Source organism: Armigeres subalbatus, chromosome 2, assembly GCF_024139115.2.
Source record: "Armigeres subalbatus isolate Guangzhou_Male chromosome 2, GZ_Asu_2, whole genome shotgun sequence".
Lineage (NCBI taxonomy): Eukaryota > Metazoa > Arthropoda > Insecta > Diptera > Culicidae > Armigeres > Armigeres subalbatus.
The window spans coordinates 168,940,488-168,965,320 of NC_085140.1; the positions used below are offsets into that span (position 1 = coordinate 168,940,488).

General features: G+C 41.1%; 1 protein-coding gene across 1 annotated transcript; it reads right to left on the bottom strand.

The window, feature by feature from the left end:
• Positions 1-6,402: 6,402 nt before the first annotated feature.
• Positions 6,403-24,833, bottom strand: LOC134211160 (ganglioside-induced differentiation-associated protein 1). Its single transcript, XM_062687802.1, has 3 exons — positions 24,516-24,833; positions 8,580-8,772; positions 6,403-8,516 (listed from the first exon to the last, which is right to left on the bottom strand). The coding sequence occupies exons 1-3, from the start codon at positions 24,606-24,608 to the stop codon at positions 7,852-7,854; spliced, it is 951 nt and encodes a 316-aa protein (XP_062543786.1). The 5' UTR covers positions 24,609-24,833; the 3' UTR covers positions 6,403-7,851.

Here is a 24,833-nt window from a genome sequence, read left to right on the forward strand (position 1 = left end):
GCCAGGTTTTATTATACTCTGTTGAGTTGAAAAGTCTTCGAATAACAATTTTACGGAAAATAGCTTTCCGAGCTATTATAAATGCTCGGGGTTCAGCCAACCCGCACCAAGCGGCTTTAGTCTTGTGATATTTTGTTTGTAAAAGAAATTTTCATTTCATAACAATTCATATATACATTTGTTGTAGAATATCTTCAGTTATGGATCAGAGCGATATCTTATACGATTTGTGATCAATTAATCTGCTAAACGAAAGCTTGGACAGAAAAATTGGTATTTTTTTTAAGGTGCTTGGTGCGATTTGGCAGAACCTCGACCAAATCATGGAATAACTGTTTAGGGTATATGGCTCAAACCTTAGCCTACTATGCCTACTCGTCACACGATAATTTTTATCGTTGTAAACCTTCATATGAACCGTTGTACATCAACCATTTTTATCTTGATTTTTATCAATTTTGAGTTTGGTATAAACAAACGGCTAGTAAGGGAAAAAAGGAAAAAAAAGTAATAGACACCTAAATGTGAAGATATGCACATTTTAATTTCTCGTATGACAATGACTGTTTCGTTGCCGGAAAAAGGGGCAATATATGGACACCCTAATGTTTTTTATCAATATTAAGTGATTTAAATTGAATATAACTCGATTTCTAGCAATTACATGATACTACTACTCGTTAACTACCAGTTCTGTTTTGAATCGTATTGAAAATAAAGCAATTTCAATCAAATAGGACGATTTTGTAATAGTTAATTTTTCATAACTCTCGGGAATGGACACCCTTATAAAATATGAAGAAAATTATCTTACTCGTGATTGTATGCCATCGTAACCTATTTTATGGATCATCCAACAAAAATATTACACAATTGTTCATCTTCCTGTCATGTTTTTGTATGAGACACCTAAAATTGTGTTTGGATCATCAACATCCGAAAATCTATTTCCCTCTTCTTAAGCGAGGTCATATATGGTCGTTTTCTATTTTAATTCCATGGTGAATAGAAGAAGATTGATTATGTAACGAAAAAATTGCCACTTTCAGCCGGCCTCATACATGTATGTCGAACTTTTTGTATGAAGCATATGATTTTTTATATGGATCCTCACACTAATTGCAAGACCCTTCCCAATCGTCTCTGCTCTAAGCATTGTATAATCTATGCATGCTCTTGTCCACCCTATACTGGCATCGCCAATCCTTCCAATAAGTTGTACCGATCAACTTGCCAACGAGATTGCCAAATCTATACAAAACACTTCCTTTTTTGTTGCACTTTCAGCGACTTCTATGGTATATCTGTCATGTACTAGAACTTTTATAGCGATTCATAATTCCGCACCATGATAACACGGAAATAACACGATACGAAAGCCTAGTTCGATGAGTTTGAGGTTATGTTTTTAATTTTTAAGGTGTCAGTTCTACCCCAGATAGAGTGTTCATGAACTGTCGACCTGGTTTTTAATGCGACTATGGAACCAAAATAAGGCCGATTTTGACTGCTTAATGGTTACTTGGGCAACTTGTTACTTGCCCCAACAGGTGAAGATATTTAAAAACTGTTGGAAATTTTGTAAAAATCAAGGAAACTTGTCACAAATGCATGCCAGAGCACTGTAAATAACAGAGTTTTGCTATGGGATGACCAATAATTGAGAAATCATCTTCTATGGTAATGTAAAGCTTATTGGGGAGGTGGGACTTATAATTTTAAGACATTCTAACTTTTTTGTCAAATTTATGCGCTAAGAAAATAAAACAATGACTTCTACGCTATAAATTAGTTGTTTATGAAAGGATTATATAGTTCGCTGCATTGAAAGTAGAAAAATGATTGAATTAACAAGAATATTGGGGGTGTCCAATCTGTCCCGGGTGTTCATAATGCCCCCTGGTCCTCTACATGTACATTGTACTGTTCAACCCACTAAATTCTGCTTATTGGAAAGAAAATTCAGCAACGTGAGTGTTTCCGCACGCATACTCGCCGATGTGCTCAAGGATCGTGGATTCGCCATCGTAGCGCTGCAGGAGGTTTGTTGGAAGGGATCAATGGTGCGAACGTTTAGAGGTAATCATACCATCTACCAGAGCTGCGGCAACACACACGAGCAGGGAACAGCTTTCATAGTGATGGCCGATATGCAAAGGCGCGTGATCGGGTGGTGGCCGATCAATGAAAGAATGTGCGGGTTGAGGATCAAAGGCCGGTTCTTCAACTTCAGCATAATCAACGTCCATAGCCCACACTCCGGAAGCACTGATGATGATAAGGACGCATTCTACGCGCAGCTGGAACGTGAGTACGACAGCTGCCCAAGCCACGACGTCAAAATTATCATAGGAGATTTGAACGCTCAGGTTGGCCAAGAGGAGGAGTTTAGATCGACTATTGATAAGTTCAGCGCTCACCGACTGACGAACGAAAACCTCCTACGACTAAGATCGCCGCCTCCAAGAATATGGCCATTCGCAGCACCTACTTCCAACACAGCCTTCCGTATCGGTACACCTGGAGATCACCACTGCAGACAGCATCACAAATCGACCACGTTCTGATTGATGGACGGCACTTCTCCGACATTATCGACGTCAGGACATATCGTGGCGCTAACATCGACTCTGACCACTATCTGGTGATGGTGAAACTGAGCCCAAAACTATCCGTCATCAACAATGTTCGGTACCGACAACCGCCGCGCTACGACCTAGAGCAACTGAAGCAACCGGATGTCGCCACTACATACGCGCAGTGTCTCGAGGCAGCGCTGCCGGAAGAGGGTGAGCTCGATGGGGCCACTCTTGAGGTCTGCTGGAATACAGTGAAAGCAGCCATTAACGACGCAGCGAAGAACAACGTCGGGTATATGGGACGAAGTCGACGGAACGATTGGTTCGACGAAGAGTGCAGACAGATTCTGGAGGAGAAGGACGCAGCGCGGGCGGTCGCGCTGCAGCAAGGTACCCGGCAGGACGTGGAACGTTATAGACGGAAGCGGAGACAGCAGACCCGCCTTTTTCAGGAGAAGAAACGCCGCCTGGAAGAAGCGGAGTGTGAGGAGATGGAACAGCTGTGCCGTTCTCAAGAAACACGCAAGTTCTACCAGAAGCTCAACGCATCCCGCAAAGGCTTCGTGCCGCGAGCCGAAATGTGCTGGGATAAGGATGGGAGCATCTTGACGGACGAACGTGTGGTGATCGAAAGGTGGAAGCAGCACTACGAGGAACATTTGAATGGCGCTGAGAGTACAGGCAGTGAAAGTCAAGGCAGCGGAGGAGATGACTACGTCAGTTTAACGGACGATGGAAGCCAACCAGCCCCCACCTTGAGGGAAGTTAAGGATGCCATCCAACAGCTAAATACCAATAAAGCAGCTGGTAAGGATGGTATCGGAGCTGAGCTCATCAAGATGGGCCCGGAAAAGCTAGCCACTTGCCTGCACAAACTGATAGTCAGAATCTGGGAAACTGAACAGCTACCGGAGGAGTGGAAGGAAAGGGTTATATATGCCCCATCTACAAGAAAGGCGATAAGCTGGAGTGTGAGAACTTTCGAGCGATCACCATCCTTAATGCCGCCTACAAAGTGATATCCCAGATCATCTTCCGTCGTCTGTCACCATTAGTGAATGAGTTCATGGGAAGTTATCAAGCCGGCTTCGTTGATGGCCGCTCGACAACGGACCAGATCTTTACTGTACGGCAAATCCTTCAAAAATGCCGTGAATACCAGGTCCCAACGCACCATCTGTTCGTTGATTTCAAAGTGGCAAACGACAGTATAGACCGCGTAGAGCTATGGAACATTATGGACGAGAACAGCTTCTCTGGGAAGCTTACCAGACTGATCAAAGCAACGGTGGATGGTGTGCAAAACTTTGTGAAGGTTTCGGGCGAACACTCCAGTTCGTTCGAATAGCGCCGGGGACTAAGACAAGGTGATAGACTTTCGTGCCTGTTGTTCAACATTGCGCTAGAAGGTATCATACGGGGAGCCGGGGTACGATTTTCAACAGATCCAGTCAATTTATTTGTTTCGCGGAAGACATGGACATTGTCGGTAGAACATTTGCATAGGTGGGAGAACTGTACACCCGCCTGAAACGTGAAGCAACAAAAGTTGGACTGGTGGTGAATGCGTCAAAGACAAAGTACATGCTTGTGGGCCTAACCGAGCGCGACAGGGCCCGCTTGGGAAGCAGTGTTACGATAGACGGGGATACCTACGAGGTGGTCGAAGAATTCGTCTACCTCGGATCCTTGCTAACGGCTGATAACAATGTTAGTCGTGAAATACGAAGGCGCATCATCTGTGGAAGTCGGGCCTATTACGGGCTCCAGAAGAAACTGCGGTCAAAGAAGATTCGCCACCGCACCAAATGTGTCATTACAAGACGCTAATAAGACCGGTTGTCCTCTACGGACATGAAACATGGCCAATGCTCGAGGAGGACTTGCAAGCACTCGGAGTATTCGAGAGACGGGTGATTAGGACCATCTTTGGCGGTGTGCAAGAAGACGGTGTGTGGCGGCGAAGAATGAACCACGAGCTCGCCCAGTATCCAGAAGGTAGCTAAAGCCGGAAGGGTACGATGGGCAGGACATGTTGCAAGAATGCCGGACAGCAACCCTGCAAAGATGGTGTTCGCTTCCGATCCGGCAGGTTCGAGACGGTGTGGAGCGTAGCGAGCGAGATGGGCAGACCAGGTGCAAAACGACTTAGCGATCGTGGGGCGTATTCGTGGATGGAGAGATGCGGCCTCGAACCGTGTATTGTGGCATCAAATTGTTGATTCAGTGTTATCTGTTTAGATGTAGACTAAATAAATGAAATGAATGTGAGTGTTTCCGCAAGAGATTTTATCTCTATTTCAAATTTCAAGATGGTTTGTTGCGGTTTAGAATATTTTTGCCTTTCTCGTACATTTTATGAATAAACATGTACCGTGAAGTACCCTAATTTAACGCACTTTAGATCTGACAAGGTTAAAACCACAGACAAATTGAAACGTTCATTAAATAAAGAATTCCCTTCATTGATAGAGGAAAGCTTATTCTGTCGGGTACATACCGTGGTTTTCAAATCATAGTCCTTATTTCGTTGCCGGGCCGGTGGCCAATGTTATGTCTGTCATTAGTGGTTACAACCAGACAGACATGCACGCGTAACTAGACCCAAAAGACGGGTGTGTGATATAGAAGTTCACAAAAGGTACGCGTGCGTTCAGTCAGTAATAAATCAAAACCACTAAAACTTTATTTTTTCTATTGGCCTGGCTGGACCAGCAGCCAGTATGTGTCGATAGGGTGGTCACTACAGCCAAAAATAACGTTCTCTTTTTCTTCTATCTTCATTTTTCGTGGTATTTGAGAGGCTTCAGTAAGCTACCTTACCGGGGTCGCGTTACCTACATCGTGCTAGTGGGCCTGCCACCTTAGGTATAGCTGGCACGATACAGCGTTTCGTTAATCGCTGGGTACCAGGCAGACGCTGTTATAGGCGCACCTTCTGGTGAACAGACGCTCGTGGCGTACCTTCTCACGCGTAAGATAGGAACTTGTGGAGACCAGAGCTATGTTGGACGCTCTTTCCTTGATATCGACACACCATTTTGTAGCCCTCCTATCTATCTGTGTGTAATTAAATATCGTGAAAAAAACAATAATAATTGTAGAATTCAAAGGTGACCCATTTTTCCCCACTGTTTGACCCCAGCATTTTTGTTTGATAGCAAAAAAGACTGGAATTTTCGTTATTGCTTGCCGTTGGCATACAGATTTTGAACTATTTTTATAAATCCATGTTGAAAAGTTTAATTAAAATGTTTTTGTTCTGGGGCATTGAGGGTTCGCCTTATGCGACCAAACAAGGTCACGTTTGCGGAAAAGTCATCAGAATTCGAGTACCAAGCTTCACCACTGTTAGCTGTTTTTTACAAATTAAATATCTTTCGAAGGCTTGATTTGTCCAATCATCAGTCGTCACATGAGCTTTACTGTTGTATATCCATAAGTGTTCGTCTTCCACCGTCTTTAGTCGTCTGAGTACATCGCGACTGCTGCGTAGAACAGTCACACTCATCAAGTGCTTTGGCCAAGCAAGTCTTTGGCATAGCAGAGTATGATTGATTCACACTCTATAGTCTACACAAATCAGCCCAGCCCGTTGCTTGGGGCATAGTGTGTGAAGTTCTCGATAATAAACAATGTGGGTGTAGGTTGACCTTTAAGGTCACTCCTGACAGAATCCAAGTTTCAAAGTGCTCGCGTTTTCGGGGGCACACCACTCGATACGGAGGCGGCGGTCAACTGTCATTTTGGTTGATTCAGCTTTGCTGCGTTGCAGCATGCGTGAAAAAATAAAAATGACAGTTGTGCGTTGCTTCCGTATCGAGTGGTGTGCCCCCGAAAACGCGAGCACTTTGAAACTTGGATTCTGTCAGGAGTGACCTCAAGTGGTCTTGTTGTGTAGGGTTTATCACGCCTATCTAGATAGTGTTCGAGTCCAAGACACGTGGATCCTTTTTGCAAATTTCATATCAGTTGTCCATTTCGAAACATGTGCTGTGCATATGCACAGCCAAGATATTTAACAGTCATTTAGTACTAAATCTACTATTATCTACTACGAGTATAACTACAACTAGAATTTTTTTACGAAAAAGACCAGAACTGCCTAATTCCTTGCTTAACAAACATCATCAATGAACTGTGACCTAATATTTATTAGTGAACGCATCAAAATAATCGAAATAAAAGGTTGAGGAGTTTTCCTTCATACAATTTATACAAACTAATTGATTGAACATAGCATAGGTCTAATCGAGCACAGATTAAGGCATTTTACTGTTTTGTTGTTTATGTTTCTTTTGTTATAGTTTTTATTTGCTTTATTTATTGAATATAATTTGAAGTTAATATAAATTAGATGGTTTAGGGTCATCAAATCAAAATGTTTAAAAAGAAATCATAGGTGCTATCTTTCTTATTTCAAATACATAGTGTATACTATTGCTAATGGTATTTCGATGCCCTAATAGCTGATTAACAACACAATCATTGTTTTGTGTTCGAATCAACTTGTCGAAATTAGCTTATGCCACCCACTTGCGCGTATCGGATTCGAAATTATGATCTGTTGAACAGATTGTTTTATTTTTTAGGGAATCCCTGTTGTCAATAAGAATTTGTAAGACATCATTTGATAAAACAATTAGGTGAATGTTTCGAAGAACTTCGTTTTTCTCTTCAAGCATGTATGTTCATAAAAAATATCCAAATAATATCAAATTAATAATTGTTAGAACATTTTCAAAGCTGTTCTATGGAAAAACTGATTAAAAGTACCTAAACCCCGTGTGTTATCCGATCGTTCAACGCTTTTACCACGATGATGTGTACAAACACATAGTCCACTTTTCTGGGTGTGATTCAGTCGCGATTCGGTTCAAGAGCGATGGTTTGGCATACGTTCGTCAAAAATGACATCAAAATTTACACGTTCGAAATAAGTCACATGCTTTGATTTTTTTTTGCGTTTCGAAACTTATTTGTAGTTAGTTATTCAGTGGTTCCTCGAATAAAAGTTACGCGAAATATTTTCATTTCAAAAGACTACGAGATTCATCATAATTATTACTTTCTTATTATACCTACTTAGACATAAAAGAAAAATAAAACGAGCACGATTTTAAAAGTTAATAACCATCGATTTAATATAATGTGAAAATTATGACATTTGGTGATCGGCTATTTTTGAGCGGTTAATATTAAGACGGTTTATAATAAATCTACCAAAGTTTATAAAATCGTTGTTCAACAGTGTTTGAAACGAAAGAAATCCTTATCTCTTGAGCAGAGTCGACCCTATGATCATAGACGAGAATGAGAAGGCTGCTATACCGGCTTTGTACGTGGATGGTGTGTTCAACCAGATTGTTTTGAGCAGTGACGTCTTCGTGGGCAAAGTGTGCTGGAAGTTCTCCGCGGCCAAAATTCGGTTGAAGTACTTCTCCAGTTGCGGTTTCTTACCACCAGTCCAGAAGCGATCCTCCAAGCCCAGTACGTATAGGCGGTACAACAAACATCCCAAAGAAATATCGGCCAAACTGAGATCTGCACCTGCGATCCACGTGGTGTCGTCATCCAAATTTACCAGTTCGGTTTCGGCGTCTGTCAAAACAGCATCCAAGATATCCAGCAGCTCTAAAAAGTATTGCTCATTGGTGAGCACCAGCCGTTTACGGTCGTGGAAGTCAGCCTTCCTATGTAGAACCTCCCCGAATGCTGGAAACGTTTTTGCGTAGCCTCTCAAGCGGCTACTAACAGTTTCGTCCCGTTCCAAAATAGTGTACCGGACCGGTTGTACAAAGGGAGATTTAGGAGTCACGACCGTCCTCGGATGTAGGAACGAACCCATCGTTATGACGCCTATGGGTAATTTATCCAGGGTGTTTTTGAGATTCCGTATGTTCGTACCCGTGTTCCATGGTAATTTCAGAGGTTTAGCTGAAGAATAAGAAATGTCAATGTTAAGCTTATCTGAATGTGCATTTATGCACTTTCACTTACTGTTCTGAAAGTTCTCTTCTAAATAGTCCAAGATTCGGTTCGAGCCTGGTACAATGAGTAGACCTTTCTGCAACACCGGTAACTCGCCCCGGGGGTTCAGCTCGAGAAACCACTCGGAAAAGTGTTCGTCGTTGGCGACATCGATATCGTATTTTGTAAATTTGATGTCCTTCTCATGTAATGCCCAGAGAACCTGTGGAGTACGTTACATTAGTGCTGTCCAATGAGCAGCTCGAAGTTGTTCCCATCATGCTCGTTCTTTTTTGTTAACCAATGGACCCTATCATGTCCATGGGAGCTACTTCGAACTGCTCATTGGACAGCACTATTATAGTCCTGTGTAGTGAGCAGGTTGAAGTCGCTCAAGAACTCAAGAACAAAAAAGAACGAGCAGAATGGGAGTAATTTCGAGGGACTTCAACCTGCTCATTAGTCATGAGTCATGAATATTGGGGGGAAGCCAGAGTAGACGCTGCAGTACAATTTGACAGTTCATTGAAAATAATTGATATACCTTAACGTGAGTCGCGTTTACTCTGGCTTGCCCCTTAATCAGTCATATTAGCTGGAGACGAGCCAGCCTCGGGCACAAAAAAAGTCATGTTAGCTCATGAATGAATCCCTATCCCCCTCTCTTTCTCTCTCTCTCTCTTTCTCTCAACTCTGTGTTAAAAGGTGATGAACTTATTCCTTAGTAAAAAATAACAATAATAAAGTAAATTAAACGAACCTTATGTAAAGACCCTATTTAGTTGAATAGGGATTTCTAAAACGCAAGGTAAGGTAGGTCTGCGAAGTAGTATTTAAATAATCAAAGTAGATGTAGCGATGAAGATAGTGAGAAAGAAAGAGAGAGAAGGAGAGAGAGAGAGAGAGAGAGAGAGAGAGAGAGAGAGAGAGAGAGAGAGAGAGAGAGAGAGAGAGAGAGAGAGAGAGAGAGCTGAGCGAACCTGGGGAACCTTCACGCTTAAAATCACTAAATACTGTTGAAAATATTGAAATCCAAGCTTCAATAAAACCACACGAGTTATTTTTGTGGCTGTGTAACTGTCGCTCATCTAGGGGATGTTCTGCATTAGGTCCGTCAGTTCAATCAAAGGTAATTGCCTATTTCCGGGGATTAAACCACCCGACTTGGACGTTAATTTACAATGTTATGAAAACTCATATGTGAATATGTACGTTTTGTGGAAGATATTGATTTGGAAAATGTATTGGAGGTAACCACTTTCCCTCCGATGGGACTCGAACCCATGACCCTACAGTACGCTAGACTGGTGCTTTAACCAACTAAGCTACGAAGGACCTCCGTCGGCCGTCGCAACCTAGCGGCTACTGAACGAGCTCGAGATTCCCAAATTGGACGCATAGTCAAATCACTCGCAATCCATTTCTCAAGCCAATACTTCCACATGTGTATTGTACACGTCCACATTAGAGGAGCGTGAGTATTTAGAATGTCTGGCGGCTATACACATGCGGTCGGGTCTGAGCTTGACGACCGACTGGTAAATAGCTTACACAACCTCACTTGATCAGTACCGTTGCTGATGAAGAATGTGTATAGCCGCCAGACATTCTAAATACTCACGCTCCTCTAATGTGGACGTGTACAATACACATGTGGAAGTATTGGCTTGAGAAATGGATTGCGAGTGATTTGACTATGCGTCCAATTTAGGAATCTCGAGCTCGTTCAGTAGCCGCTAGGTTGCGAAGGCCGACGGAGGTCCTTCGTAGCTTAGTTGGTTAAAGCACCAGTCTAGCGTACTGTAGGGTCATGGGTTCGAGTCCCATCGAAGGGAAAGTGGTTACCTCCAATACATTTTCCAAATCAATATCTTCCACATAACGTACATATTCACATATGAGTTTTCATAACATTGTAAATTAGGTCCGTTTTGTGTGAAGAAAACATATCTCTGTGTTATTGATTTTAAGCGTGTTTGTGCTAATGTTTCCAAATTGAGAGAAGTCAGTCGATTAATTAAAATTCTTGCGAGATCCAAGGATTTCCAATTCGCCAAAAAAGCGAGCCAAATGGCAACTAGGGGAAAGTGGGGCAAGATGGCCATCCTAAGCGGTAATCTTTGTAGAATAGTGAAACTCCTTCAAATTTTGCTAATTTGTCCATGAACCATCTTTATGTTGACCTGCCTTTGACATAAGTATCAATAAACATTGATTAATGCCGTTTCAGTATCTTATAAACTGGCTTTAAAAAGGTGTTTTTATGATGCCTATTACTGTCGCTAACCGCAAGTCGAGCACATCTGTATATGGGGCTCCATATACAGATGTACTTGACTTGCGGTTAGTGGCAGTATAATTATCATATGGGGCGACATGGGCACCCCCTCGGGGCAAGACGAGCGAGGAACAAAAATTATATTAAAAATATTTAAATTTATTTAGAGCCGGTGACACGTTCCTTGACTTCTATGGATTATGTTCAAATGATGTTTCGTTTGAAAATGTCGTATTCCATGGTGATTTTGTAATTAATGGTTAAGTATCCCTTGAACAATACAGAGACTCCCTGAATCAAATGGCCTCAGGGTCGGCACGCTCACCTCTAATAACTTGCGGACAGGTAATTCTCGCAATCGAAATAGAAAAACCACAATATAAAACAGGACAGTACACTTTATTCGGCCTATCTCTCCTCCCTCTCTTCCTCTTTCTACCACTTCTTCCGTTTCTTCTCTTCCCCACTTTCTTATCTACTAATCTGATCTTTTTCTTCGAGGCCCTGTCTTCTTTCCACAGCTCCTTCCCTTTCTTCCTCTCCTTCAATAGTGGCTTGTCCCAGAACGCTGACGACTAGCGATGGCGTCTCACTGTCTTCCGGGATGGCTTGGGTGTCCGTCGTAGCTTTCGAGTCGAAAATGTCGGTGATGGATTGGCCTTCGGCGGGTGCGATGCCAGTTTCAGTCGAGAACGGTGCACGACAGCTTATGTGGGCTTCCAAATACGGGACGGCTTGCTTCTTGTAACCAACCGTTTGTAGGTTACAATGAAACCTTTATCGGCGAACATCGACTTGATATTTTGTTCTATGAGTTTGTTAGTTTTTGTTAAAAATTCAATGTATTTAAAATGTTATTCAGTTTATAAAAAAATTGTTATTTTGTTTTAAACTTATTTATATAAAACTTAAATTTATTTCTATAAACCAATTAAAATCAATAATCTAATCTAAAATGATAAAATAAAACGACTTGCATGCAAGAAATTCAAATTCAAACCGACACAAAACAAAAATTTGTAACCCCCCGTAATGATCCGGAATGCAAGCATCGTCGCAGCGGTTTCATCATACTGGGGCGGTGAATGAAGATCACCAACGAAATAGGATAGAATGAGGAATCGGGATTGTATAAAAAGGTTGGGAGCCCAGATGTGGCTCTCTTGTATCTTTGAAACCAGCCCAGAGGAGCGACGATTGCGGCAGCGACTTTTCAGATAGTCAAGTTTTCTGAACACGCGTTTCGGTAGTCCGTTAGTTAATAACGATCCTAAGGATCAAGTGATCGGAAACTTAGTGAATTTTCTAATCCGGTCGATCAGGTGGCATCTGTGTGGCAGTAAACGACGTTTTTGCGGTCCGAAAGAACAAAATCGTACGTCGTACGTCGCGAGTGCATCCGAAGTGGATGTGAACATTACCCAGTAAGGTTCCACCATAGTGTGTATCGGGACTAGTAGCAAAAGACGCTAGTGAAGTGACCGCCTAAAATACTGCTTGTTTCCGACCAATTTGCTTCGTTCCCACCCGATCAGAAAACATTCGCGAAAACAGTGCACAAGGTACCGCTCCCCGGGCCTGCAGAATCAGTGAAACGCCAGGCCCACCGATACACGGTCAGAGTTGCCGCCGGAAAGTTGAACCACGTGTCTTCAGCATCACCACGCCGGTACCCAAGTCGGTGCCATTAGTTCCCGCCGTCAAAGTCCGTCCCAGTGCATCACATCCATGCCGACCAACAAGCACCGGCCGCAACAGTGAAAAGTGTCCCCAATTAATGATTTGCGCAAGTATACTAAACCTAGAATAATCAATTTTTCGTGCTAGTACGATTTGTTAATTAAATAAACTCCCACAATGTTACTACAAGTCAATTTATAGTAGCTCTTTAATAACTAAACAGAAATTTAGCATTGGTGTTTTTGTTCCCTTATCCATTGTTCGCCGATATCGAAAGGTAAGTGGTAAGTCAGTCCACCTAATTGATTAGGATTTATCCAGAGATCGCCCAACAGAAACGACCCTGTACAGTGCGCGTTGCGAGCCTTTGTCTGGTACCTAAAACTCCTAGTGGTGCTCCCTAGCTTCATCAGCCAGGAGTTGCTAAGACTTGGAAGGTTCACAATCCTCTCACGATGAGGGATATTACTATCATTGTGTATTCTTATTCCAAAAACGGCGGGGTTCTGATGTCCACGGCACCGACTTCTATTCCACTGTCCACTTCTCTTCAACTTGGGTGAATGGCTGCGTAGGGTGGTGGTAGAGCTCATTTTAGGATCTAGCCTACTACAGGACAATATCTGAATTTGCCTAAAACTTTTTTTACGATTAAAACCATATCCCTTGTATAAATCATCTCTGATTCAGACAGAAACTAATTTGATGATCTTTGGAGATAACTTTGTTCCTATTACAGTTGGCCAGGGTTTGCAGAAATCGCTCTCAATAGATAACGAACAACGATAAAAGAGAGGCAAAACCCTCTTCGAATCATAACAAGCAACAAGAAAACAAAACTATCGCACTTGTATATTATGTTGTATACAAATGCTGAAGAGAATTAAAGCTCAGAAGAGAGCCAATCAGTATGAGAGATAAAAGAGGAATATTAACGTTATGAGTGGCGCTCGATCAGAAATACAATTCAGTTTATGGCAGTGCAAGATCCAAGCTAGACGTGTTTCAAGCCCCTCTTCAATATCACGGTTTACTGTTCGCGCCTGTCCGCCTTGTTCGATTCCTTTTTGTGGATAAATCAAGTGGCGACGAGGAAAAGTACGATATTAAAGTAAAGTTTCGCGAGTGGAATTGTACCTATTTAGTGCTGAAATAATTTCACCCTACATTGTGAAAAGTTTAGTGCCATTTTAACCTGGGAAAAGTTAGGAGATTTCTTCTGAGAAAGTTTTATTGTGTAAAAGCATTGTCATCCGCTTTTGTTAGAATTTTGTATAAGTATTGCTTTGTGACAAGGTTTTTGGTAATGGGCCAAACACAATTGATACGTTTGCGTGCGTTTTGACAGTTTTCCCATGAGAAAACTGTCAAAACGCACGCAAACGTATCCATTGTGTTCGGCCCATAAGAATATCTTTTGATGCGCTCGGAAATGTGGCATCCCACGTTTTTATGTATTTAACAGCAAATTGTGAAGAAATAATGAGAGAAATTTATTATATAAAAAGATTTGTAAAGAGAAAAGTGTGTTACTATTAAGCGTAGTGTTCATTTTTTTTACCTTTTGTTTCTTTTGTCTTTGTGCATTTAAAGCGATACTACTCCATTTTGTGAACTGTGAGACTCCGAAGTTCATCGCCCAGCTATTTCACACCGCTGAGTTCATCCGCTTCGCTCAGTGCTCCATAAAGGCACTGGATGTGTGAGTGTTAGTGTCGCCTTAGGGCGAAGCCAGAGTAAACGACGAGCGATGCGACGCGACGCGACTCACGTAAAAGAATAACAATCATTATCAACAGGCTGTCAAATTGCACTGTCGCGTCGCGTCGCATCGCACGTCGCGTTTACTCTGGCGGGCACCTTAGAAAGCACCAGAGAAAGGGAGGTTTCGAATATTGACATACGGTGAACTACCCTCATCTAGCCGAACCCCAAGTCTGTACCAACACCAACATCATCACGTAAAGTAACTGCAGCTACGCGCCAAGTCACTTGCCTTCGCCGACCTTCAAACCGTTCAAACGAGATTGAATAACTCACGAATACATCGTTGCCTCTAGTGTGCAGTGCAGTCTGTTTACGGCGCGGCGATTAGATTTTGCGATCGTCGACCACAATCACCAATGTGCCGGAAGATAAATACAAAACTTCCTTTTTAGCCGTGTGTGGTGTAACAGTTTTCTCTGAGATCAAAAAACTTTTTCCCGGTCAAGATGTTAAAAACTTATCATATCAGCAGATCACGGATGCGTTGAAGAAAAGGTTTGATAAATGCGATTCAGAAGTTATACACAGCTACAAATTCTGGAGCAGAAGACAGGGTAGAAATGAGAACTCAGAGGATTTTGTTATCGCAGTTTTAGCAGAACAATGTGGTTTTGGAACTTTTAAGGATAGGGCTATTCGTGATCTTCTGGTGATTGGAGTGTATAACCGAGATATACAGAAACGATTATGCGACGAAGATGATTTATCTGCTGCTAGAGCTGAGAAGCTCATTCTAAATCATGAGATTTCTAGTAACCGTACTAGTGTTTTGAAGGACGATGATGATCACAACATGTCGTTAGTAGCGCGTTTGGGTAGAAAGGAAGTTAGATCTCGCTCTAAGCAAAGATATCGTGGTAGAAGTAGAAGCAGTCATGGTAGTGTATCCTTTTCGCCTAGAAATAAGTTAGGAACATACATTGACCGGAGGTATGACTCAGAGAGACCGTTATATTTGTGCGTTATAAATTGCATGGTAGAGGAATACATCAGGCAGATATTAAATTTCTGGGTTCTCCAAAAAAAAGTATCAATGAGGCTTGCCTTGTTGACGTTTTGGTCGAGAAAAGCACTTTAACTATGGAGATAGACTGCGGCTCAGCAGCGACCGTCGTTTCAGAAGAACTTTTTGCAAGAAGTTTTAGGAGTTGTACACTTTTACCTTGCAACAAAAAGCTGGCAGTGATTGATGGCAAAAGGTTTAAGATTCTTGGGAGATTGAGCGTTTCGGTTTATTTGAAAGGAAATAAACAACAGCTGTATATGATAGTGCTCAGATGCGACAACGATTTCATACCACTGATGGGACGCACCTGGTTGGACTGTTTTTATGTTGGATGGAGGAACATATTTTCTAATCCCTTGAGAGTTCATAAACTTGACGCCGAAAATTTAACTGACGAGTTGAAAAGTAAGTTTTCAACTGTATTTGATGGGGATTTTTCAACTCCAATAGTTGGGTATAAAAAAGATTTCTCGCTTAACTTTTCAAAAGGACCTAAGTAACATTTTTGTCATGAATTAATTTGAGTACCGCAATCAAAAGCTTTCATGTTGTTCTGTTGATTGCGCTATTCAAATTAATTCATGAAAAAAATGTTACTTAGGTCCTTTTGAAAAGTTAAGCGAGATTTGGTTTTGAAAAAGGATAGGCCGATTTTTAAAAAAGCATATGGAGTACCATTGAGATTGAGGGATAATGTTATTGAGCATTTAGATTCGTTAGAGAGAGATGGGGTAATAACACCTATAGATACCAGTGAGTGGGCGTCACCGGTTGAAATCGTGATGAAAAAGGATCAAAGCATTCGATTAGTAATCGATTGCAAAGTTTCGATCAACAAGGTGATTATTCCTAATACGTACCCATTACCGGTAGCTCAGGACCTTTTTGCCTCTCTTTCGGGATCCAAAGTTTTCTGCTCACTCGATTTAGACGGTGCTTATACGCAGCTTTTGTTGTCCCAAGCTTCCAAAAAGTTCATGGTAATAAATACAATAAAAGGTTTATATATTTACAACCGATTGCCACAAGGGGCGTCGTCAAGCGTATCTATATTTCAAAAAGTTATGGATCAAATTTTACACGACCTGGAAAATGTTTCTTGTTACTTAGACGACGTGTTAATTTCGGGTTTTGATTTGGAAGATTGTAAAAGAAAACTCTATTTAGTTTTGAAAAGATTAGCTGGAGCTAACATCGAAGTTAATTTAAAAAAGTGTATTTTTTTGTGTGAAGGAACTTCCCTACCTTGGACACATACTAACAGATAAAGGTTTACTTTCTTGTCCTGAAAAAATAGAAACAATAAGTGAGGCGAAAGCTCCACAAAACGTGTCAGAACTTAAAGCTTTTTTAGGACTATTAAATTTTTATTCAAAATGTATTCCCAATCTGTCGTCTCGTATCCAGTGTCTTTATGCTTTGTTGAGGAAGAACGTGAAATTTACATGGACAGACCAATGTCAACAAACTTTTTTGCACTGTAAGAGTTATCTCCTTCGACCATGTTTGTTAGAGTATTTCGACCCAACGACCCAACGGATGCGTCGAGTTACGGATTAGGCGGAGTGATGTCGCATCTAGTGGATACAGAAGAAAGACCGGTTTGCTTTAGCAACCCTATAACCAGAGACCGGCGGAGTGAAAAACTGTAGAAATGGCAACGTATGAAAATGCATGAAATCGTCAAAATAATACTGGCAGCACTTGAACTTTTTGCTTGCTTCTTATGGAAGCAAAAAGTAAACAAGTCGAATTGGAATCGCTTTTGACGGTTCGATTGGAAACAAGATGGCGTCTTCGCCGATCTCTTATTCTAGTATTTCTAGTTTGCTTTACATCTTTTAGTCTTAACGAGGCGCAAAAGAAATATCCCATTCTTCACCTTGAAGCTTTGGCGGTAGTTTGTGCGGTTAAGAAATTTCATAAATTTCTTTTTGATATGAAGTTCATAATATACACCGACCACAAACCTTCAATCGGAATATTTGGCAAAGAAGAAAAGAACCAAATTTCTGTAACAAGGATTCAACGCTATGTTATAGAGGAGACGGTACAGAGAAACTCCAACAGAGATAGAAGGTGTTTCTGACGATGAGAGGATTTTTATGGATTCCCCGCGGAATCGTTTATTTATGGAGACAACACTCCGTTCGAACAAGAATTATATAGAAGTGAAGATAATCAGCAATCTAAGCTAATCAGAAGATCGGCACGAAATGTAAAACAGAAACTAAAAGGAGATTTAATTATGTAACTACAAAATTATAATAAAATTCGAATTCCAGCTAAACCATCAGTAAAATCATCAGTTAAATCAGTATTTTAAGAACAAGTGACCATCGCTCGTAATAATAATGTAGATATAATGCTCACCTAAGTCACAATCAAGGTTGGCTGCCTTGCCCCATACTTTCCCCTACACTTCTTTTGATCAAGAAACATTACCCGGAGAAAATCGTTTACTCATAAATAAGTACATTTTGTTCGCTATCTCTTTCTCTCTGCTGAGAAATTTACCCATTTTGGGAGAATAAGTAAATTTACTCATTTAAATGAGTAGATTCATTTAATCTCCCAAAATAAAATTTTCAGAAGACAGAAAGAGATAGCAGAGAAAAAGTACAGCAGGACGTACCTATTGTATTAATAAGCAAAGAATTTTAGACCCATCAGTCTGACCTCATTTCTTCTGAAATGCTTAGAATGTATTATCGATCGTCACATTCGTGATAACTGTTTGGCAAACATGCCTCCTCATGCGTACCAATCTGAAAAGTCCACCATGACTCTTCTATACGACTACCAACGACATCGTTGCTATGAAAAACAACAACAAAGAAAATGTTGTTTTCTTTGATGATGTGTTTGTTATTGTCCTATAATGGTCTAGTAGCCTAAAAATTTGAACATATCGACATAAGGAGAGTGAATCCTGAACCAAATATGATCAGAAACAATCGAGATAGGGAGGTTTTCGAGATGTAGAATGCCCAAATGCATGTAGATTGAAGGGACCGAGGAAACCATCGACATAGGGAGAAATATCGAGATTAAAAAAAACTCATATGTGAATATGTAATTATGTGGAAGATATTGATATTGGAAAATGTATTGGAGGTAACCACTTTCTCTTCGATGGGACTCGAACCCATGACCCTACAGTACGCTAGACTGCGACTGGTGCTTTAACCAACTAAGCTACGAAGGACCTTCTTCGGCCTTCGCAACCTAGCGGCTACTGAACGAGCTCGAGATTCCCAAATTGGACGCATAGTCAAATCACTCCCAATCCATTTCTCAAGCCAACACTTTCACATTAGAGGAGAGTGAGTATTTAGAATGTCTGGCGGCTGTACACATTCTTCATCAACAACTGTACTGATCAAGTGAGGTTGTGTAAGCTATGAAATGAATTCACCAGATGCTTAAAAACCGTACTTACCGATTATGCCTTACCGGTTTTGAGGAAGAGAATCCTGTAAACAGCAGTTCTAAACACACTTCATTGTTACCACTTATGGTTTATTGGGACACAATTTTCCTTATAGGAGATTTTCAACACAATTCCCCTCGCGGGATGAGTGGACATCTTGCTATTTGGAGAGAAGTATGTCGGGTAAAGGCTGTGAAGGCGATGGCACAAATCTCCCAAATTGTGGTGAACGTGCCCCTGGAACCGACGTTCTGATATCTGATACCCTCCAACAACCATAGTTAGCTCGGTAGTTGTGACAGAAACATTGATTTCTTGGATATGGTGTAAGCCAGCGGTTCTCAACCTTTTTCTTGAGAGGTACCCCTCCAAACTTTCGCATTAATTGAGGTACCCCCTCTTGAAAGTAGGCTTCCAAGCCTTTGAAAGAATAATTCCGAGCCCTTTGAATGGAGCCTTCCGAGCCTCTTGAAAGAAGCTTCTGAATCTCTTGAAAGTAGGCTGCCGCACCTCTTGACAAGAGGCTTCCGAGCCTTTTGAATGGCGGCTTTCGAGCCGCTTAAAAAGAGGCTTCCTTTGCATCTTGAAAGGACGCTTCTGAGCCTCTTGAAAGAATGCTTCCAAGCCTCTTGAAAAAAAAAAAAAAAAATCCGAGCTTCTTGAAAGTCGGCTTCCGAGCCTTTTGAAGGCTTTCGTTTCACTTTTAAAAGGAGCCTTCCGAGTTTTTTTTTGCAAGTTGGCTTCCGGTACCTCTTAAAAGGAGGTTGAGGCTCCTTCTGAGTGTCTTGTAGAGAGGCTTTCGAGCTTCTCGAATGGCGGTTTTCGAGCCACTTAAAAGAAGGCTTCTTTTGCGTCCTGGAATGGCGCTTCTGAGCCTCTTGAAAGTATTCTTCTAAGCCTTTTGAACGAAGAATTTCGAGCTTCTTGAAGGGAGGCTTCCAAGGCTCTTGAAAGGAGGCTTCCGATTCACTTGAAAGTAAACTTTCGAGCATCAAGGAGCCTTCAGGGCTTTTTGAAAGAAAACTTCCGGCCTTCTTCAAAGGAGGCTTCCGAGCAGGCATTGCAATATCATCTGAGCACAGGATATTATCTTTGCTTGTACAAAGATATTATCCCTAATCAAAGAGCACTCTGGAAAGATATTATCATTTGAGCGTTTGATGATGATCCGGATAGGCAACGCAGTTCGGGTTTGCTCGCGTTGCAAAGGTGTTGCTACAACAAAAGCTATGAAAAAATGTTTCTCCATGACGAACATTGCAATATGTTTACTGAGCGCATAGATAACTAGGATCGATATCCCATCATTTCATCAGTATCTTTGCTCAAAAGATCGAACGATGGGATGATTTGCAATGCCTGCTTCCGAGCCTCTTGAAAGTAGGCTTCCGGACCTCATAGCACGATGCTTTCTGGTCTCTTGAAAAGAGGTTGGATGGAGGCTTGAAGGGAGGCTTCCAAGGCTCTTGAAAGGAGGCTTCCGATTCACTTGAAAGTAAACTTTCGAGCATCAAGGAGCCTTCAGGGCTTTTTGAAAGAAAACTATCGGCCTTCTTCAAAGGAGGCTTCCGGGCCTCTTGGAAGCAGGCTTCCGAGCCTCTTGAAAGGAGCATTCCGAGCCTTTTGAAAAGAACCTTCCAAGCCTCTTGAAAGTAGGTTTCCGAGCCCCTTGAAAGGATGCTTCCGACCTCTGGAAAGGAGGCTTCCGAGCCTCTTGAAAGTAGGCTTTCGGGCCTCATAAAACAAGGCTTCCGGGTCTCTTGAAAAGAGGTTTCGGGGCATCCTGAAAGGAGGCATCCGAGCCTCTTGAAAGGAGTTTTCCGAGCCTTTTGAAAAGCTCCTTCTGAGCCTCTTGAAAGGAGGCTTCCGAGCTTTTTGAAAGAAGGCTTCCGACTTTCTTGAAAGGAGCCTTGCAAGCGTTTTGAAATAAGGCTTCCGACCCTTTTAAAACGAGGCTTCCGGGTCTCTTGGAAGGAGACTTTCGAACCTCAGGAAAGGTGGCTTCCGAGCAACTTGAAAGGATGCTTACGAGTCTCTTGAAAGGAGGCTTCCGAGCCTCTTAATAAGAGGCTTTCAAGCATCTTGCAAGCAGGCGTCCAAGCCTCTGTAAAGGAGGCTTCCGAGCCCCTTGAAAGGAAGCTTCAGAGCCTCTTGAAAATAACTTTCTGAGCCTTTTGCATAGAACCTTCCGAGCCTCTTGAAAGTAGGCTACCAAGCCTCTTGAAAGGAGCTTTCCGAGTCTTTAAAAAAAACCTTCTGAGCCTCTTGAAAGAAGACTTCCGATCTTTTTGTAAGAAGGCTTCCAACTTTCTTGAAAGAAGTCTTCTCTGAAAAAACCTATAGATTTTAGATTTCAGTTCAAAAGCATATTCCTAACATATTATTCAACATTTTGTTTAGATCAGGTAGATTGCATTGGAGATTTTTCAAATTGGCTCCTTCGAAATTTTGTCCGTTTGATCTTTTGTTCCGCTGTCCTTCATACGCTGTGCTGGTTGAGCAGGGCTGGATTCAATTGGCTTTGATTTACTGATCACCATGCATATTATGTACAAGACAAAGTTTTGAAATAAAAAATACACAATTATCAAAACTTCATCAATAAGTTTGATTGGAATTTAATACGTCCGCCATTACGTATTTTTATCCGAGGTACCCCCTGGGGCCAGCGAAGGTACCCCCAGGGGTACATGTACCCCAGGTTGAGAACCGCTGGTGTAAGCAATCAATGTTCAAAGCGTTATGACTTTTTTGTAGTCGTTACAGCAACGTACCTTATTCGCAAAGTTAAATATACTAACATATTGAGTTACGCGATTGACGGTAAATTAAAACCGCTAGGTATAAAAATGCAAAAACTTACGTTTTCTTATACTAATTTGCATTCAAACGCGATGCAGAAAGCGAGGACTCAACCAATCGAACTCATCTTCTGTACTGTTGATTAGGAGATTCAGAAAAACCTTGATCTCACTTGATTAGATGCAGTTTGCGTTCTCTCATACAAATGTTAAATGTATGAGAGAACGTATGCAAAAGTACATATGCAAAATGTTTGGTAAATAAAAAAAACAAAATAAATCAATCTTCGAATTCACATAGAATTAGCATTAGCATTGTTACGGTGTAATTCGTAGATTGGAAACTAGTGATACTCATGTTTTACTTTTGAGATCCTTGTCTAGAATGCTATCAGAAATCAAGAAGGGGAGTGGTCCTTGATTCCAGTCTTAGAGAAAAATAACAAAAGCATGAGGATTACTACTCCTGGCCACGCCCATCTTCACCGTAACTAGGGAGAGGAAGGAAGTGTAGATCAGAGTCTATTATATATAGAGTTACGTAAGGAGTGAAGCCAAATCTACCTGTTGAACTGTCAAACCGTCTACCTATCGAGCAAAGTAAACAAATGCTTGTTGGTAAGGCGGAAGTATTGTTATCGCCTAATGATTATTATGGCGAATTAAAACGCATGATCAAATGAATTAGATTTGTTCTAGAAACAGCTTCAAAAAACTTCAATACACCCCCCAATAAAGTGGCAACAAGAAACTCACGTGTTTGCAGTCTGTGGGTGACTTGGTTATCAAATTAAAAAGCTTTAGCAGTGAACACTCTCGTGAAGTCATTTTAAGGGTTGAACAAAAATGGAAGTTGCAAACAGAATAACAAGAAGATCGTTCAGAATAAGCAGCTCTATATAATAGACTCTGGTGTTGATGTGGTACTTACTTAACGAGAGGCCACCGACTTAGCGACACCCTCATAAGTACCACGGAGTTGGATAATGAGGAAGGTATTCATTGGGTCAGGATTTGCCTGTAGCTGGCAATGTAACCGTGGTAGATCTTACCCCGTAACAATCTTCGAATTCACATAGAATTGCTCTAAAACAACTTCTGAATCCTAGAGGGGCTAAATTTGGCTAGAAGAGCCTTAGACCCACATAGCCCCTCTCGCGTCCTTATTTACGTCAATGTTCTTAAGTTGAGCATCTGTGAATCCAGAGTCACGTTAGTAAGCGAAAACTGATTATCACACAACCAATCGTTTTCTAGATTTAGAAGATTTTTCTGCAAAAAAAATGCGTGATAGAGCACCTTATGTAACTGATATTAAGTCAGTAATTGGAATCCTAATAAAGGTATATAACAGATAGCGTTATGTATACAACATGGTATCCACAGTTTATTATTATCTTTCAGACAATCGTTAGTTTGCGCATCCAAACTGACAAGTATGCAGCATTTAAAAAGATTAGCAGCTATCCGCTGTGGAACGATAACGCGCTTCAGCATCGTAGAATTGAATTGGTAGGGTAATTCATCAAATGTTGAACGGCTAAAAGCTTCTCCATTGTTGAACGTCCATGTAGTTTTGCAAGATTTTTAGTAGTTCAACATTTGGTTTATTCACTAACTTATCTGCATCTGATAAAAACACTTTTTATGTATTTTTATTAATGTCTATGTTAGTATAACATGTTTCCCACCTTTAAAATAATTGACTAAATGTCGTCAAAAAGCATGTCGTTTAGCTTTCTTCATTCGAAAATATACTCCATTAACGATAAATGTGATAATTATGATTTCTACCAGATCTGTGCAGTTCTGAACAACACACATTCTCAGAAAGTGTCACATGAACGTAAATCATCCTAATGATAACGATCAAGTCTAGGTCATGCGCAATTCGTTCTAGTGATATCAAAATACAAACGCGATCATATGAATGGGGCGCTCACCCAGGTGTGAAAAGGAAAAAAACAAACCATAGTTTTTTTTTTAATTGAATCATTTTTAACACCCACTACTGGTCAGTAGTCTCCCCATCCAGCGACGGAAGATCACTACCGGTTGCAGTTTGTTTGTTTTAGCCATTACGCGAATTTTATATTTTTCTTATCCAGTATGAAAACCTGAAAGGTTGTGAGATTACTGAAAGTATGAGTTAATCCGTGTCAAAAGCAAAAATAGAAGAGTTAAATTTATTCTTTACTAGTTGACCCGGCAGACGATGCCCCTGCATAGTAGGGGAAAATGTGCGTTGTGAACTGTGTATGCGAAATTCCCATAAGAGTCTTTATTTCAGTTTTTCACGATTTAATCAACTTTACTTATGATTTTCACATGAGGAAATATCATATAAACCCGTCGGAAACTATAACGAACACAGGCCATTTCATTTTTATTATATAGAAGATAGACTGCCGTCATACGCATATCTGTCCCATGTTTGCTGGGATTTCCTATATACATGGGACAACTATGCGTAGAACGGCAGTAGATTTGATCATCAAATAATTCTCAAGTTTAGACATTTACAAAACTAATGCGACATCGACGAGGATATCAGGCTGACTAGAGGCATATTTGACACTATGATAACGTTATACACTTTTCATTAGTTTTCCATACGTACAATGCAGACAAATCGGGGACTTTTAAAATATGAACATGTGGTGTTATACCAATTAACTCAGTTTGACGAATTGGCATCAGTCATCACCCGTATGTATACAAAAATATCAACACTTTTTAGTACTTAGCAATGATAGTTTTACTACAAATTGCATTCTATGAAAGTTTCACTTCATTTTTACCTATCTCACCCACCAAGTGTACGTGAAGGCTATAGGATCACTCTAAATACTATCTTTAGATAGACCAGACTATTTATGCGCAAGTAACGAGCCATAATGGCTAATCAATCTGGATTCATCATGTAATACCTTACTACGTTAGAACTAACCTCGTGATCACAATCGTGATGCGATCGCTAAAACTTGACAAAATGCCTTACCTTTTGGCAATAGTAGCTATACTGGTTAAAATATAGTACCAGTGAGTCATCGTTGACAATTTCCGGACGTTTAAATTTCGGTTCTTCTTCCATTGCTGATCAGCGATGTCTCTGTAACACTCCTGTAACTATTCCTTCTCTGATAGATTTCGAATGTCTCCAGTACAGTATTGATATGTGAAGGTAAATGTATTTTTCAATTCTGCACAAAAACGACACGCGATACAACCGGCGATCACATGCTCGCGCTCGTCCGATCGTTTGTATAGCTTTTTCCTCTACCTCCTCTATATTGAATGACGGTAGTTTACAGGTGGC